General features: G+C 34.5%; 1 protein-coding gene across 1 annotated transcript in view; it reads right to left on the bottom strand.

Moving 5' to 3' along the window:
• Positions 1 to 4,785: 4,785 nt before the first annotated feature.
• The window catches only part of MBOAT2 (membrane bound O-acyltransferase domain containing 2), an 88,882-nt gene continuing 75,739 nt past the window's right edge, over positions 4,786 to 17,928 (bottom strand). The window contains exons 8-13 of the mRNA XM_015816156.1: positions 12,307 to 12,499; positions 10,569 to 10,672; positions 9,420 to 9,484; positions 7,329 to 7,461; positions 5,819 to 5,970; positions 4,786 to 5,204 (exon numbers count right to left, since the gene is read on the bottom strand). Of these exons, the coding sequence (XP_015671642.1) occupies positions 4,979 to 5,204; positions 5,819 to 5,970; positions 7,329 to 7,461; positions 9,420 to 9,484; positions 10,569 to 10,672; positions 12,307 to 12,499 (873 nt within the window). The 3' untranslated portion in view covers positions 4,786 to 4,978. The remainder of the gene's footprint in view (positions 5,205 to 5,818; positions 5,971 to 7,328; positions 7,462 to 9,419; positions 9,485 to 10,568; positions 10,673 to 12,306; positions 12,500 to 17,928) is intronic.

Below are 17,928 nucleotides of genomic sequence, written 5' to 3'. Positions count from 1 at the left end.
TCTTGCTATTTTTCAGTGACTTATCACTGGGACATTACAGCTTATTTGTAAGGCATTATATTTAGATTAATGTAATAATTAACAATTATGATATAGAGAAAACAATCAAGACCTTTTTTGCTATTGTTTAATCAGATTTTAAATTCGCAAATTAGAAAAACATTTATAGGTAAGTTAAAAACACCCTTAAAACATAGCAATATGCTACATAATTGTAGCATCTCCAAGACAAAACTAGAAATAAGTAATTATTAAAATATCACATCACAGTGTAAACTAATACAGTGGTATCTTAAATTACCATACACCAAGACCTAATTGTATGGATCTGTTGAAAAATAACATTTTTTTAAAAAATATAGAGAGATTGGAATAATAAAAATGAAATCCATGGATAAGGTCTTTATATTTTGATTTGGGAAGGCAATTTGAGGAAATACTGCAACTATCCACTTCTGAAGCATATTTCCCTCTTAAAAAGCAGATACTGGAAGGGAAAAGTACGTTAACTGTTTCCACATTCAACTGAGAAAAGTCCCTTTAATGTGTATCCAAATGTGAACTGAATTCCACATTCATATTTTTGCACTGATTAACATTTATATTAACATTAGTAACTGTGTTGTGTCTATGGTGTTGCTGGTTTCCATTCACTACCTGTAGAATATTCTTGCAGAGCTAGCAAACATATAGTTTCAATAGTATTTTTATATACCGTTAGACATCTCTTTGCCATTGTTAAGATCATAGATAGCAGAAATAATCAGATAGCAGAATCAATAACCAATGAAAAACAAAAGGACATGAAATTATATATAGTAGGACAAACTGAAAAGAAAAACAAATCTAGTGAAATGGTTCTCTTAATAAAACCTTCTGAAGAGGTCGGGTGCCATTATGATATGCACTGTTTTAAACAATGTTTGAGACTTCTGCGATAAGAGGGACAGATTTTACAAGTATGTGCAATGGAAACAGAAAAGCCAACATGAATGGAGCTGCCTATCAAATTGCTACAGTGACCTAGACAATTATCCCAGGGACTCAACTTGAATCACTGCTAAAAAAAAATATTTAAAAAAAGAAAAAGGTGTGACAATAAGATTGAAACCTGTTAAAGACAAAGGGCAATACAAGCTTCCAGTATTTTCAAGTTGGCCCAGAATGGAAATCACATACTATAGAAAAATAATTAATACAATTATTACAAATATCCAGGTTTATGAAAATTTGCACACCGCGGGGTTTCTTGCTTGCTATGCTACTTCCCAGGCCTTTGAGATTGGTTTCCTAGTGGAGGTTTTCAGGAACACATAGGAATTACTATGGGAGGATGCAAATATATTTCATAATTGAACTTTGGCTAAAATAAAAGGTTTCTCTTTTCATTTTTCCTTTCACACAGCAGGCTGTTTTAATGTGTGTGTGTGTGTAGAACAACACTGGGTGAACCAGTATCCATAGTCATCTTTTTCTAAAGTCATGGGTTAGATATTTTTCTGCATTGGAGTCTTCTAACTGGAAGACCTTTTCAAATCAAAAATGTTATTATTTCCATCTAATATCCTTTAACAAAGTCATGTTGTTAATGTTTAATTGCAAAATGGGCACATTTTTGTAATGTGATTTTGGGTTTGGGGGTTTGAAGAGATTTGCATCCCAGAGTCCTTTTGTTTCTGCTCTATATTTTCAAAAACCGCACTGCTGAATATCAGCCATTATGCTGCAGAATTTGCTGGTAGAAGCTCAAGGAACCAAGAGAGGGTTTTCATAGGTTGGCCCCCAGTTTATGTAAAACACTTTATGCTATAGTTAAGATTGAGCATTTAAACTACAGTACTGACTTCAAAGCATGTTTGTGCAAATGAAGCACCTCTGTTGGAAGTGCTATACAGTACTAGAGCAGCCACATACCTTCCTTGCGGGTCCCAGTGGTTGTGTGAGTGTCTCTCTCTCTCCCTCTCTATGGAAACAACTGGGGACAGCTTTCAAAGCAGCTGCATGAACTTTGCAAAGGACACAGCTCCTCTGGTGCACCAGCAAAAGGTATTCCACCATTACTAATATGTTATGTAATGCTAGTGCTTTGCATAGCTCTAATTATAGTTTTCAAAATGGGAGTCTGGAAAAAAAGGAATTTCCTTTGTGGGCAAGGATAAAAACTCATATACAGGGAGTCCTTGACTTATAACCACAATTGAGCCCAAAATTTATGTTGCTAAGTGAGACATTTGTTAAGTGAGTTTTGCTCCATTTTATGACTTTTCTTGCCACGGTTGTTAAGTGAATCACTGCACTTTGTTAACACTGCAAGTTGTTAACTTAGTAACCCAGTTGTTAAATGAATCTGGCTTCCCCAGACTGTCAGAAAGTTGCAAAAAGTGATCACAGGATCACTGCAACCCTCATAAATATGAACCAGTGCCAAGCATCCAAATTTTGATCACATGATGACGGGGATCCTACAATGGTCATAAGTGTGAGAAATGGTCATGAGTCACTTTTTTCAGTGCCACTGTAACTTTGATTAGTCACTGAATAAGCTGTTGTAAGTCAAGGACTACCTGTACTTAAGTTCTCAAGTAATAAATAATGAAAAATAAATATCTTTTGGGGAAATAACCAGTACCTTTCAAGAAACTTGCAAGCATTAGATTTCTAAAGTCCCTATGGAACTTGTTATTCATTCCCAAAAGATTAAACTTGGCTAGACATATAGGAACAGGTGAAAAGTGGACAGGGCAGGTTTTTCCAGTTTTCAGTAGTTTCCACTGATTTCTATAAGTAAAATAAGTAGCTCCTTTTTCATACACTGGAAGTGAGTTTCCTTTTAAATTCTGAAACTGAATATATGTGCGAGAGAGAAGAAAGGAGGGAGGGAGGGAGGGAGGGAGGGAGGGAGGGAGGGAGGGAGAGAGAGAGAATGTTAACTGAACAACAGGGCAGACATGTTCAGCCATTATAGAAAACGGTTATAGCAAGGTATCACTGCAGGCTGTATTAACAAGCTTCATTTCATGTACCCAACATAGTTTCTTCCTGATGTCATACAGTACAGATTTCTGCATAAAGAAGACTTCTTATGGAGCTGTATAATGAAGCTGGAGCTTCCATTATATATCTGAATTTGAGGGGGGGGGGAGGAGAGAATTAATTTGGCACAAATAAAACCATAATAAGCCTACTTGCATGTTGCTTCATCCACGTTCTGCAATAAACTAAAAGAATGTTTGTGATTACATCAGGAGATACAATAAGCCTATTTCTCCTAATGTTAATGTTTATTTCCACCAACATGAAAGCCCTTTTTAATATTCAATTACCTGCTCTCCAAATGAATACTCCATTTGCTAGGGAAATTATTAACTCACATCATTTGTTTCCTCCCGCAAAACACATCTGTCTGTAGTTCTCTCTAGAAGGAAGATTTCAGAACAGAATGAACACCCCAAACAAGAAACACAGCCTACTCTTATTTTTCATTGAAAGACAGATTGGAAGGTCAAATTTACAATAACTTGACATTTCCTACTGAAATGTATCATTTCTTTCCTAGGTTCCTGACAATAGCCAGGAGCTATTTCTCTCTTTCTGGGTTCATTAAATATTTGGACATGTGGTATATAACATTTAGGTTTTAAAACAAAATAGGAATGAAAAATCAGCTTCTTTTAATAATAACCAAATGCCATTTTTCATTTCTTACTGTGGGTCATTTTCTGTGTATTTTAAGGATAACATCTTTTCCATTCAGTAAAAAAAAATCTAACAGATACACAAGCAAGCAAATGAACGTTATAGCCCTTTAGCATATAATTTCTTTACCAATTGTAAATCTTCATCAGAAAGTAACTAATAATTTATCAATTCCCTTGATATATTTTCAAGGTAAAATTATGAAACAAAGAATTGGTTGGGAAAGTTTTATCAAATGTTACATTATGATCCCCATATATTACATCCTGCTTTAATTTTTTTTCTAAACCACAGATATTCTGGTGTTACAGGGTTTACAGTGTTCAACTAGACAGTACCAATTTAACAATGTCACTCTTTGTTTAATATAAACTGAATTATAACCATAAGATAAAGAGGCCATCTTAAGCACCTTTTCACACTAATTCTATAACTGATCCACCTTTACTAGTGACGCCCTGTGAAATGATTTCTATAGGATTAGGAGAATTTTTATTGGAAAGCTGCAGCTTTAATAGGAATTCCGTGTACATTTTGTGAAGGTTGCTGCAAAACTTACTCATCCTAAAGAGCAAAATTACATTAAAACATTTGGCTCTAGAAAGGATGACTTTTAATATTTAAAAAAAAGTTTTCGGAGGGCTTTCCTTTAACCACCGTTTTTAATCAGGGAAACCAACTATGATTTAACATTAGCAATGCTTCTCATTCTCTATTGTACGAACCTGATATACTAAGAAAACCCTCCAGACAGTGAGGTGCTTATTGCAGTTCCTTCTTTTGACTTCAGGCAGTGGGGTTTTCTGCTTCCATTTCTCGTTTTGTCCCTCAGAATCCAAAGCTTATTTTTGAGTGATACTTTAAATATAATATACTAAACATGAAAATACTATTTAGAAACATTACTTTTCAGTAGATAGAGGGTTTAAGGCAATGCAAGATTTTTTCCTTCTGGTATTCCAGATTGACACAACCATTTCCCACCCCCCATAAGTTCCTAGGGATTTACAATGTACATTCAGCATAGCGGCACGCCGATGACGTACGTTGTTGGTCTTGAGTGCCCACTGAAATAATTGTAATATTTCCATATAAGGCGTGATCCACAGGAACATGGCACGGGAGTGGTTAATTAGCTTTGCTTTCATCTTACTAGTATATTCCCTAGAGATATAGCATTCTTTTCTTACTAACCATCCTTTCAGACAAATATAACCCCCCTTTTAAAAGGTGCTATAAATAGTCTTGAAAATATAAAATATAGCATCTATAGCATCTGTAATCATTGTTTTGTTGCTGTATTTCTGGATGTGATTTCTCTTCTTTGATCGAAGCTATTTGTCACAGAATAACTATTATGTCCCGTAATTCTTTTTTCTTTTCCTTCTTCTTGCTGTTTGAACCATGAAGGCTGGATGCTTTCTTGCTCTTTATTTCGTTTTTGAGTTCTTTTCCTTGGAAACATCAGCACTAAAATGCAGGCAATATGGAGGGAGAAATACCAGGAACTAATGCAAAGAGACAGAAAGCAAGAGCTTTGATCATTACATAATGTTTCAACACTTCTATATTTATCTACTTATCAGAAAACCAGCAGTACAAGGCAACCTGTGTGTGTGTGTGTAGAAATTACTTGACTATCTCAGATTGTAGTTTAAGTCCTGAAGATAATATATAGCTTATTATCCTTCTCCCCTGTCAATTATTCCAAACTGAGAAAGCCTAGCCATTTTCTAATGCCAGGAACACCATCATGTGATTACAATATACAAATGGAACAGAGGGAAAATATGTGGTTCAGAGGACTGAACTTGTTCATTGGAAATCCCTTATAGAGTTTTTGAAAGTATTTATTCCTCTAGTGTTTTTTCAGTTTTTCCACAGTGTTCCAGTACCATGAACAAAGCATTTTATTTGTTTGTATGTTCATTTTATTTAAAGGAAATCTGTGATTTTATGTTAATTTCCTAAATCTCAATCAGGCACCAAACATCACATAAAATTCTAGCCATTGAAATTGAAAAATGGATTACAGTATTGCTTTCTCAACTGTCAACACATGCAAATAGCTTCCCTTCCATTTAAAGTGGCATTTTTAAAAAAGGACAAAGGATCAGCTTACCTGTAAAATACGTAGGAGGGTTTTATAGAGAGGAGTACAAATGGCACAACTGTGTAACTTATTGCTATTTGAGTTGTGATCCATGTCATGATATCATAACATAACTTAATGGCTGGAGAATCAAGAAAATAATTTCTAATGTTCTTTCTAATCTAAATTTAAAGAGAGATACATTTAATTAGTAAGCAAACTTTTTTTATAGAACAGGTAATATCTAGATAGATCTTACAAAAAGCTACATCTAAAGGCAGCTAAATAAAAAGACGAACATTACCTCAGTCAAATTACTTGAGAGACACAATGTTTGTAAATTTCAATACAAACTGACCTGGTAAATCCTTCCTGTACAATATGTGGATTAAATCATAATTAATCTTGAGATTGAATACTTCTCTGAAATCTGTGCTGCATTTTCAACTCAAAAAAATTACCACAATGCTTTTTAAATATGGGGCTTGAAATATGGGGTTTAATTTCTTAAAAAAGTATGCTTAAAATATGTGTTAGCATTTGTATATGGGGTTTTTTTTGTAAAATAATGCAGAAACAAAATAAAACGGACAGACCAATAAACACACGTGAAAAGTAGAAACTTGTCAAAAGTGTAAAAAATTTGGTTGGGAAATTGTTTGTTTATTGTTACCATCATATTTGCAAACAGTCTCTGTCATTATGCCTGTCCTGTGGAACAGCATAGCCTTCAAGATCCAGTTAGTCCCAATCTTACTGGTCTATGTGTAAGATATTGAAGATCTTTTTCTGCCCTGAGGCATGAAGTCATTATTAAGGAATTAATCAGATAGATCCATGAAAAGCTTTAGGCACAAAGTGTTGTTAGTTCATTTGATATCTTTACTTAACTTGATGTTAACTGCCTAGAGTTACATCTGTGACAGCCATATAAATTGAATATTTAAATAATCAAATATAGGTAGTCCTCAACTTACAACAGTTCGTTTAGGGACCATTCAAAGTTACAATGGCACTGAAAAAAGTGACTTATGACTGTTTTTCACACTTACGACCTTTGTAGTATCCTCATGATCATGTGATCAAAAAATTTGGATGCTTGGCAACTGACTCATACTTATCACCGTTGCTGTGTCCCAAGGTCACATGATGACCTTTTGCAACCTTTTGACAAGCAAAATCAATGGGGAAGCCAGATTCACTTAATAGCCAGGTCACTAACTTATCAGCTGCAGTTATTCACTTAACAACTGGGGCAAGAAAGGCGTAAAATGGGGCAAAACTCATTTAACAAATGTCTCACTTAACAGCAGAAATTTGGGGCTCAGTTGTGGTCGTAAATTGAGGATTACCTGTAATGCCATAAAGCAATTTAATGATTTTCAAAAGTCTTTTTTATTATAAAGCAGGGCTTTTTATTGTTTTTATAAACAACTAATCTAAAATTTTAAAAGTAAACACTAAGTAAGGTTTGAATTCATACAACTAATTCAAAAAAAGAGCACAACTACTTTTTAACTGGTAAATAAGGGATACGTACCATTCGTGCTGCAAGTGTCATTAGTACCCCTGTTAAGAAAGTTAAATAATATCCAGGATATACCCCATGCCAAATGGCTGATAAGATAAAGGTTTGTATTGTTGGACTGAAAGAGGCTCGCTCATAGCATACTCTGAAAGTAAAAAATATAATAATAAAGCATCATGTAGAAAGAACTGCATTTTTGCCACACTGAGGCCTGCAAAAAATAATGTATTTTAAAGAAATCTTTGAAAGTTCCAAGCTGCATTCAAGACAATCAATCCTGCCAAATTTACAAATTATTAAGAAACAGACTGAGTTATCGTTCAAGGTATAACATGGTCTTTAAGAAGTGATTTTTCCATAAAATAAAAATTATTGGAAATTTAAAGTTAACTAGACAATCCATGCCCCAATGTGTCATCTTTTCAGAAATATTTGCTCACCTAAATAGAGAAACGGAATGACCATGGGTGGGCAAAAAAGCAGTGGGAGTGGAAACGCCTACTGACTTCCTGTCAGCTTCCCCACTGAATTTCCTTGTGAGAAGCTGACAAGGAACATCAGAAATTTTCCTTCCTTCCTTCCTTCCTTCCTTCCTTCCTTCCTTCCTTCCTTCCTTCCTTCCTTCCTTCCTTCCTTCCTTCCCCTTCCTCCAAAGTGTGGAGGCGATCAGAAACTTGCAAGTCCAAGGCCAAAATACTGGCAAATGGCTGCTTCTAGGTGGGGCAGTGAGTGCAGGAGTGTGCAGTGGTGTGGGTCAGGAATGGTATGTGGGGTGCACAAGAGTGCTGTGTGGTTTGAGAAGCATGTGCAGATGTATGCCAGAGATGAGACTGCTGTGTGGTGCCGATTAGGGAGGGTGTTTGGAATGCTTAATAGGTGCTGCAGAGATCTGGGAAAACATGCAGGGGGGGGCGTACGGAGTGGAAACAGTGCAGGGGAATGCTCAAGAAGTGCAGAGCAACATCAAAATAGCAGTAACTTCCCCAAATTTCATTCTCTCAGGAGTCATTGGTCCTGGATTTTTTATTTATATACTATATATATATTTAATTTGCATCCCGTCTTTATTTATTTTTACAAAAACCCAGGGCAGCAAACATATCCAACACACTTTTCTCCTCCTATTTTAGACACATTCTGTAAGATGGCCTATCCAAAGTGCCTTGGTTCAGAAACTGGTGTCCTATAATGGACTGTTTTGCCCAGTTAAAGCTCATGACAAGAGTTTTAGTAGCATATAGATATAATACTAAGAGAATAACAATCAGTAGTAAACTATATCACCATGATTAAATATTGTCCTAGATCAGGCATGTCAAACTGCCGGCCTGCAGGCCGGATGCATCATACTGAAACTGCGCCCACCCCATTGCCAGCAATGGGGAAAAAGTTGTGATACGTCACGCAACGTCGCGTGATGTCACGAGTTTGACATGCCTGTCCTAGATGATAGGTAAGCAAAATTCAGAATTTCTCCCCATTTGTCTCTTGTGCACTGCCAAACCACCACCCGAGAAAGTCAGGCGGTCCTGACGAGCAAGATAGAATGAGATGCTGAGACTGCTGGAAGGGGAATTGCCCAGTCAAGCCCATATATCTACCCTAGATTGTTAGGAAGGTTCCTTGACAATTAATAAATTCTTGGGGACAAAAATTGCAGAATGCTGGAACAGAAATAAAACATTTCTACTATGCATTTAGGGTCTAAGACCATTATTCCAATGCAGAACTTCCAAAACCAAGGAATCTGGCAAAATGTGCTTCTTGAAAATGGCACACTGTTACACCAATTCTAGCAACTTTGTCATTAGGGAACTGGGACCCAAAGGGAACTAGATTCTGAGGGATTTCTAGAGAGTCCAGCTCTGATTTATAGCCATATACCAGCCTTAGTCTTCCTGAAGCAAAGGAAAAGGACAATGGATAAGCAACAGAATAGATTCAGGGTAAACCTTTATTATTAACACTATTATCCCCAAATCTTTTGGGATAGCTTGGTAATACTGAATTATCAGCAACAGAATAATAGTTAATATTCTATATCAGTTTCTGAGAGTACTTTTGATTACAATGGGATGTACATCAACCAACCAACCAATGTACCTTTTGAGCCAAAGTGCTGTCTGAATATTCCAGTTATCAAGAAACATCTTGAAACTTGTTGAAAACTGTAATATGAATGCAACATTGTATTATTTCAGAAAAGCAAATATAAACTCTATATCCCAATGAGATGGGCAACATAATTTAATAAATACATAAATATTTCAGGGTCTTTGGCAGCTGCCTTAAATCAGTTTTTGAAAACAATATTCTCACAGAGTATTCTTTAGCAAGATTTACTAATACACAGGTGTCAAACTACATCACGTCACATGACGTATCGTGACGTTTTTTGCCTTTGCTGAGCCAGGGTGGGCGTGGCCTGTGCGTGATGCATCCGGCCCATGGGCTGCCAGTTTGACACTCCTGCACTAATATGAAAGGAACTTGGTAACAAGAATTTCAGCAACTGGACAATTTCCCATTTTAAATCAAGTTATCCCAATTTATTATGGCAGATAATTTTTTTAGTTCTTTCTTTCTAACAATTCTCCAGCATTCCAGGGAGAATGCAGTAATAACAGAGACGTTTATCACTATCTACATAGCTACATTTAATATCTTTATCAGGCTATGAACCAAACATATATTGCATTCTTCCTAATAAGAGATCACATTCATTCACACAGTATGTTGTATACTCTATATCAGGGGTGTCAAACTCGCAACGTCACATGACGTGTCACAACTTTTTTGCCATTGCTGGCAATGGGATGGGCGCGGTTTCGCTATGATGCATCCAGCCCGCGGGTCGGCAGTTTGACACCCCTGCTCTATGTAATATAGTTTGTAATTATAGGTAATATATTAAGTCTGAAATCTTATCTAGTGTAGGAAGGTGAAATATATAGTTGAGAAAACAATGAATAAAGGCTAGAGAAGGTGACTTGTGGTAGGACATGATCTTGACTATTACTAACTCCTGAGAAGTCTATACATTAATCGTAACATCTGTCTCCAACAGATTAGAAGCAGCTTGAAAAGGAAGGGGTTTCTTATCTCCTACAATAATAGCAAGTGTGCACATACAGTAAAGGGAGAATTTTCTTGCTCATATTAAGTTCATTTTATTACTGTAACACATTACAACAAAGCAATACTATACATAGTATGTAAATAATATCCCCATTTGGAAAGTGATGAACTAACCTCTATATGTAGAATACGTAGATTTGAAATCAAATCCCAGTGTGGGACTCCATTTTTATCATAGCCTCTAAAGCCAAATCCAGCTGCATTATTAATTGCCTCTGCTGCAAAAAAAAGTCAGGAATTGTAGAAAGCTATAAAAATATTACATATGGTAGCATTTCTTTTCACACAGAACTTTAAAAAAGTATATCTTGCAACTACTGTCGAAGCTATCACTAAACACCAAATACCAGCAAAACTCAATTTCTCACTATTTCTACAATATATAACACAAATTATTAAAAAGTACATTTCAAATTTAATGTTTTAAAAATAATATAATTGTTTATTTTCCTAAATCTAAAGCCAGATTAGAATCCACACTTACATATTTTATATCAGCGCCCCCCCCAAACATTTTGAGCACCGGGAACTGGTTCCGTGGAAAGAGGTTTTTCCGTGAACCAGAGGGGGCGTGGTTTCAAATGTTGACTGCATCCCCCACTACTTATTTGCACGGCCCAGTGTCAGTTCACAGACCGGGGGTTGGGAACCTCTGTTTTATAGGCTTCTCAGTACAATGTGGATGTTGGCAACATTTCATATTAAAAATAAATTGTAAAACTATTAAAAGAATTCTTTTCCTAGAAGTTATGATAATTGAAAGTGTTAAATCATATGATTCATATGACCACTGGATTTTTAAAAAGAGAAAATGCCCTTTAAATAATCACCAATGTTTATCCAATAATAGGGTAGCATAGTTTTTTGTTTCTTTCTATGTTTTGCTATCCTAAGTACAAATACAACAGGTCTCATTCAACTATAGTAGTTATTTACAATGCCTGCTATGATGCTTCTGAGTCCTAATAGCCCTACTGCAAATATATATAATTAATTAAATATATTTGTTAAAATTGATTTGAAATTTAAATTGTTAAATAATTAAAAATATTAAAAGTTAATCCTCTCTCTCTCTCTCTCTCTCTCTCTCTCTCTCTCTCTCTCTCTGGATTATGTATGTATGTATGTATGTATGTATGTATGTATGTATGTATGTATATAATCCAGCAGCTCTTTTATTTCAAGAATTATACCGAAAATCTATTGCCATTTTCCAAAATTATGAGCACAGCATTGATTTAAAGATAGTAAGGGGGGATCAGATTAAGACACAAATAGCTGAGGAAAGCAGCAAGATTTACCAGTGTTGAACTTAAGTATGACCTATTATAGCCTTTGACTCATTTGCCATTCCACAAAGTGGTTTAAAAGAATAAAGAATTTCCTGCAGTCTATTTAAATGCCTATAAATTAAGATTATCAAAACAATTTAAGTTAAACATTTTTGGAGTAAATTTAAACAAAACAAATACAACTTTTAATATTTCATTAACAATTAATTATTGGGTTACACCTAGATTAAAATGGAAATCATCATTTCCATCAAAGGTATCCAAGCAATCAACATAAAGAATGAATAATATCAGGAGCAATCTTTCCCTAAGATATTCTGCTTAGCTACCATACTATCACAAATCATACTTTTATGTTTAAATCTGAGCTCAAAACACCGGATAAAACACTTTATTTATTCTCCTTTAAAAAAACTAATGCTTCTACAGTGTAAGAATTCCTTTGAACATAGTTCTTCCTTGCCCCACAAGGGGGCAAACTATTAAACTAATTCTTTCAGCATTCTGTTATAAACTTGTAAAAGGAACGCTCTCCCCTCCCTTCCCCCCAAACTTCTTACCCAAAGTCCATGCAAAATAATACTTCGGCCTGGCAGCCATTAGTGACAGATATAGGTAGATAATCTTTGTAGGAAATGATGCAGTTGCTCTGAATTGGTCATCAATGTTGTATTCTACAGGGAAAGTTTTGCTAACAGTCATATGAAATAATAAGGATAGTCCACACACTACAAGTTTCTGCGCCACGGCTATCTGAAACATGCAAGATATAAGACATTGTGAGCATCCTTTATACAGAAATCTTTTAAAAATATTTATTTATAAACTGATTTAATATATGAAGTATATTGATTAAAATAAAATAGGGGTGGGTAATGATGGCCCTTTTATGACTTGTGGACTTCAACTCCATGCTGGCTCAGGAATTCTGGCAGCTGAAGTCCACAAGTCATAAAAGGGGCCATAGTTCCCCACCTCTGCTTTAAACCCTACCTTTCCAATATTAAATTAAGACAGGGAGGGTGAACTAATTGGCTAAAAAGGAAAAAAAACATTTACTGACTTACAAGAGTGTCAAAGGAAAGAGACCAGGAGAAACAGGGCCTGATCCTTTGGAAGATATGGCACTCAACTGTGTGCTAATAGAAATAATATAGCTTCCTTAGCTCTCTTCTAGATAAGCACATATCTAAAAACCTGGCACCAAGAAAGCTGGAAATAAATATAATCTTTAGCATCATAATTGCCATGATTAATGAGGGGGTTGTTTGTTCTGGGATTTTTTTAAATTATTATTTCTAGTCTTAATGCAGGAGTCTGTTTTTAGAGGCCATTTTGGATTTCTTGTACATATTAGGGATGCATAAAACTGACCTATTAGGGAATGGGGCATTCTGTTATTGAAATTGATTAGTTTTGCATATTCCTTAATCATATCATAAAACATAAAGCTACGTAACATGCAACCAGAGATTATATTCTTCAACCTTTTACAAGACTACTTTATACCTTTAAAAAAAAAAGTTCTGAGCTATGCATATGATGCAGAAAATAATTTATAGTCCATTATATATCAGCAATAGGTAATCATTTTAACTCATTTAATTTGGAATTATGTGACCATATATTAGCATTCAATCCATATAACCACAGGATAAAATTTAAAAATCAAGTATGTCCTATAGATATATCAATCGACATGATGTGCAATTGTTTGGTAAATATAATAGTGCTTTAAAAATATTTCTTACAACTGAATGTAAGTATGCTAAAAGTATAACTTTAACTCCAATATGTGGGTGATGTATAGCTTTCTGGGATTTTATTAGCATCCTGACACTGGTTCTTTATTGTTATTATTTTTTACTCTTGCTACACTAGTTCATTTTGTTATTGTTGATATTTCTGCATGCCTATGTAGGTTGTGATTTGGTTAATTACTGTATACGGTTTTATCTCCTTGTCCTGTGCAAACAGCATGATGCAAATGTATGCATGTCTTGTCAAAAATAAATCTCAATTGCTTAGTCTGATTTAATGCTAAATACTGTATGTACACATAAAGTTGCAATCTCAATATGTTTAATTAGCAGCTTGCAATACAGTCTCAGATTCTATGTATTTGAAATATATTAAGAAAAGATTATGCGGCTTGGCTATATAACTGCAAAGAAAGCAATTTAGAAAGAAACAAAAAACAACAAATCCCAATAGGGAGAAAAAAGCAAAACCTGAAAATGGTATTTATTGAAATGCTGATAATCCTTAGGTAGGCAACCCCTGCCTTAGTCTAAGAAGCCAAATAAATTTCAGCAGAGAATCTTTTTCAGAGGCAACAGAATAAGACATACTTTGGAAAGAAAACCTCACTTCTCTGCCTCTGAAAAACATTCTATCAAAATGTATTAGACTTTTTAAGTAGTAAAAAGAGATTGTTTTATGACAAGGTTCAGGTTTTGCTTTTCTCTCTCTCTTTCTTAAAAATCAGTCCGCAGATGTCCTTCTCATTTGTACATTTGCTTCTTTCAAAATTTCACACAATCATAAACTTTACTATAACATGTAAGACTAATTACAGAAAGATAATAAAGTCATCATAAAGGCCATGCATTAATATATCATTTATATACATTTATATATATTTATTAACCACAAAGGGAAATGAAATAGTATTTTAGAGTTTTAATACATTTAAGTTAAATAGGATATCAAATTACCTCAGCATTTAAATTCCATATTAAATTGTTATTTGCCTTCACCCACTCACTATTTAAACTGTAAGTATTGTATGTGTCAAAACTAGGGGATATTGATCAAAAACATACTCTATTTTGTTAGTAAGTCTTTTTATTTCTAGCTCTGAAGTATTAACAATTGCAGTGTTTAAACAGAAAGAATTATAAAATATGCTGTTCCATTTTTACTGATAAATTCAGCAAAGATAATAAAAGGGCCAACTGCAAATATACAAAATTATGACGTAACTGAAAGGATTTATAAATAGGTAATAAAATTCAACAGTATGCATAGAAAGAAAATGTTAAGAAAAGAACAAAATTTTATTTAGGGGTTAAGAAATCTATTTTGAACAGAAGCTATTTTATCAGAGAGATGATTCAAATTAATAATTGACCCCAGAAGATACTTCAGTTAATTTATGAGAAGTCAAGATTGTGAGCCTTAATTTATAAAACAGTATTCATGGCAACAAAAATGCAAGAAGCATTTTAGGTAATTTAGGTAAACAAGCAAGGTTCATTTAGAAGATAAGTTTTATTAGCAGGCTATACAGAATGTATATTTTGTTAATGTTTGTTTTGATATGTTTAACAAAGCAGAGCAGTTCTGTAATTTCTCTACTGTAATTTCTGCTGGCTTAATATCACCCTCCCCTCAGATTCTAAATATATATTCCACTTGAAGAAGTTTTGCCTCTATATAGGGCTAATACATCCAATATATTTTGCTCAATTAAAATATTGGATCAGCAAACAATTACAAGTAATAATTATAGCCATACAGTAAGCTAATAGATGCCCATATATAGTATATAACACACTCACATACAAGAAATAATTTTTCAGATTACAGTATTGAATCGTTATGCCAATCCATTTGTTAGAAATTTTAAATTAGTTATAAAAATGTATCATTATATTTAGTATGCTGTATCATATCATACATTAAAAATATACCTGCCTGCTCTAAAAAGATATTTGCTTCCTGGTGGAGATAATTTAGGTGAGTAATCTCACAGAACAATAAAAGATTGTCTACATTGTTTTAATTTAAGAACAATAGTTCATAGAAAAACTCTACTTATTAAGCTCTACTTATTAAAGCTTACTTTTGTAACTCTAACTGGTCTTCCCATGAGAAACCCCAGAGCTGATATCCACATATCTTTTCATTCACTGAATTTACATTCTGCTTCAGAAAAGAGAGCTCTAGATAGACTTTCCATGTTACCCTTTTAAAATATGGAAGTAGTTCACCTTCTGTTAGAATTAATATGTCCAATTTTCTCATTTTGGTTAGGATGCTGTAGGTTCCCAACCAAGAGATGTTTTTTTTTTATGGTGGTCCTCATATTGTGAAATAAGCTCCCCCTGGAGGGTAAGACTTGGATCATGAGTAAAAGCTACAGATGGCACAAAACATGCAGTCATATTTCTGATTAGATACTCCTGACATGTGAGAATAACTCATATCTTTATAGTGCTGTATTGGCTACTAGATTTCCAGACACAGTCAAAAGGGCTGGTTATTCAAGTCCTTTAAGTCAGGGCGTTGGGTTGTATTTACCAGACTTAAATCTGCCTGTCCAGTCTGGTTATTTACAGAGGGTCTATTGCAAATCCCCTCTGTGAGGCACATGAGATGCGGATTGAGCACAAACTTTCTGTAGCAGTTCCAGTTCTATGGAATACTCTTCTCCAAGAGAGACAGATGTTCCCAACACTACCAGCATTTCCCAAACAAGCCAAAAAAGCTTGTTCCAGCATCCATTTGGCTCGTCAGCTGATTTATTTATGGGCAACTGTGATTAAGTTTCTTTACTGTTTACTGATGCCATTATTTTAAGATTGTGCTGTGTCTTAAATTTTCATTTTGACTCTCTAGTACCCTACCCAGAGCTTGGGGGAAGGGGCCATTAAATATTGTAAAATAAATAAATAATATACATTTGCAGTTGGCTTGCTTTCATTTTTAATTGAATGTAAGAGATCTACTCCCTTTTTCTTTTCTGTGTCAAGTACTGTTATCTTTTGATTACAAAAATGAAGGGTATATACCAGGGGTAGGCAACCTCGGCTCTTTTATGACTCATGGACTTCAACTCCCAGAATTCCTGAGGAATTCTGGGAGTTGAAGTCCATGAGTCATAAAAGAGCCGAGGTTGCCTACTCCTGGTATATACAGTATATTTGGCAACAGGATACAAGAAATCTGTTTTTAGTCCCTGCTGAACTCATCCATAAGGTCCTGGGCAAGTAGTTATTCCATTTTCTTTGTAAGTAAGATGAATAATAGTGATGAACACAATAACGAACGTATCAAATACCTTATTTTTAATATACCATTATTTCAACTAGGCATGTCAATATTTAGTAATAAACTATTTATACGGAAGGGGTTTTTTTTGTCTAATTTAATTTTGAAAGTAAATTCTTGACTATGCTAAGAACTAAAGTATTGCCGAGTTCTAATTCAAGAACTTCCACTTAAGTTGTTGGCTCCTATCATAGGCTAAATAAATGAAGCAATAACATTATTCATAGTACGTAAAACCAGCCGTTCCCAATGTAATGCACTCTCCAAATATTTTGAAAATTCTCATAATTCATTTTCCTAGTTTAGAATTATAGGGATTGTAAGTTCAATAGATCTGGAGGGCACCAAGGTGGGGAAGACTATTGTACCATGTGGTATCTGCATTATAATATTTCTTCTTCTAGAAATTAATTAAGTGATGTGTTTACATCAGGTACCTAAAATTTTGCATCTCGCTGAAATCAGCAGTAATACGCTAACTAAGCCTCAGCTCACTGGACTTTAACTCAGGCTTTTAATGACTGAATTAATTAAATAATGTTTTAATTAAACCATTTCAATGCTTGGTTGCCTCCTCAGAAAATGCCATTAGTTCAGTAAAATCTTCCAAGTGTAATAAAGATTGTTGTGCTTGGATTTGTTAAATACTGATGATTAAACTGCAAGGATTCAAGAGCCAAAAATATTTCTATGAAGCCAGAAGCAAAAGGGATTTGTTCCATAGGAACATAGGAATATAAGAATAGCTGAAAGCTGTAAGAAGAAGAAACTTACGAAGATAGACAATAATTTCAGACAGTTGACACCACTTTGAGCACCAACAAATGATAGCTTGTAAAAAGGTATAATAGGAGTGAGATATTAAATAAATCACTTTAAAATGTTGGCTAGGTTCAGTTAACATGCAATTAGCAAATAAGTGTTATTTTAAACTTGTATCATGCACCTAACAAAAGGGAAAGGGGCATTTGTTAATTTTTTGTTACAGAAATGAAATTCAAACAAGAAAAAAAAAGGAAACTTATTGGATTAGGCAGAACACCGTTCTTTCAACTAGAGCTTCACCTTTGCTGATCCCAATAGTGCAAGAAATTTAAACTTAATCTAAAAACGTCTCACTGTATTCT

The sequence above is a fragment of the Protobothrops mucrosquamatus genome, unplaced genomic scaffold (assembly GCF_001527695.2).
Source record: "Protobothrops mucrosquamatus isolate PMUCROS unplaced genomic scaffold, P.Mucros_1.0 scaffold404, whole genome shotgun sequence".
NCBI classification, from domain to species: Eukaryota; Metazoa; Chordata; class Lepidosauria; order Squamata; family Viperidae; genus Protobothrops; species Protobothrops mucrosquamatus.
Note: the sequence above shows the minus strand (reverse complement) of the source record. Positions and strands in the feature narration are given on the sequence as shown.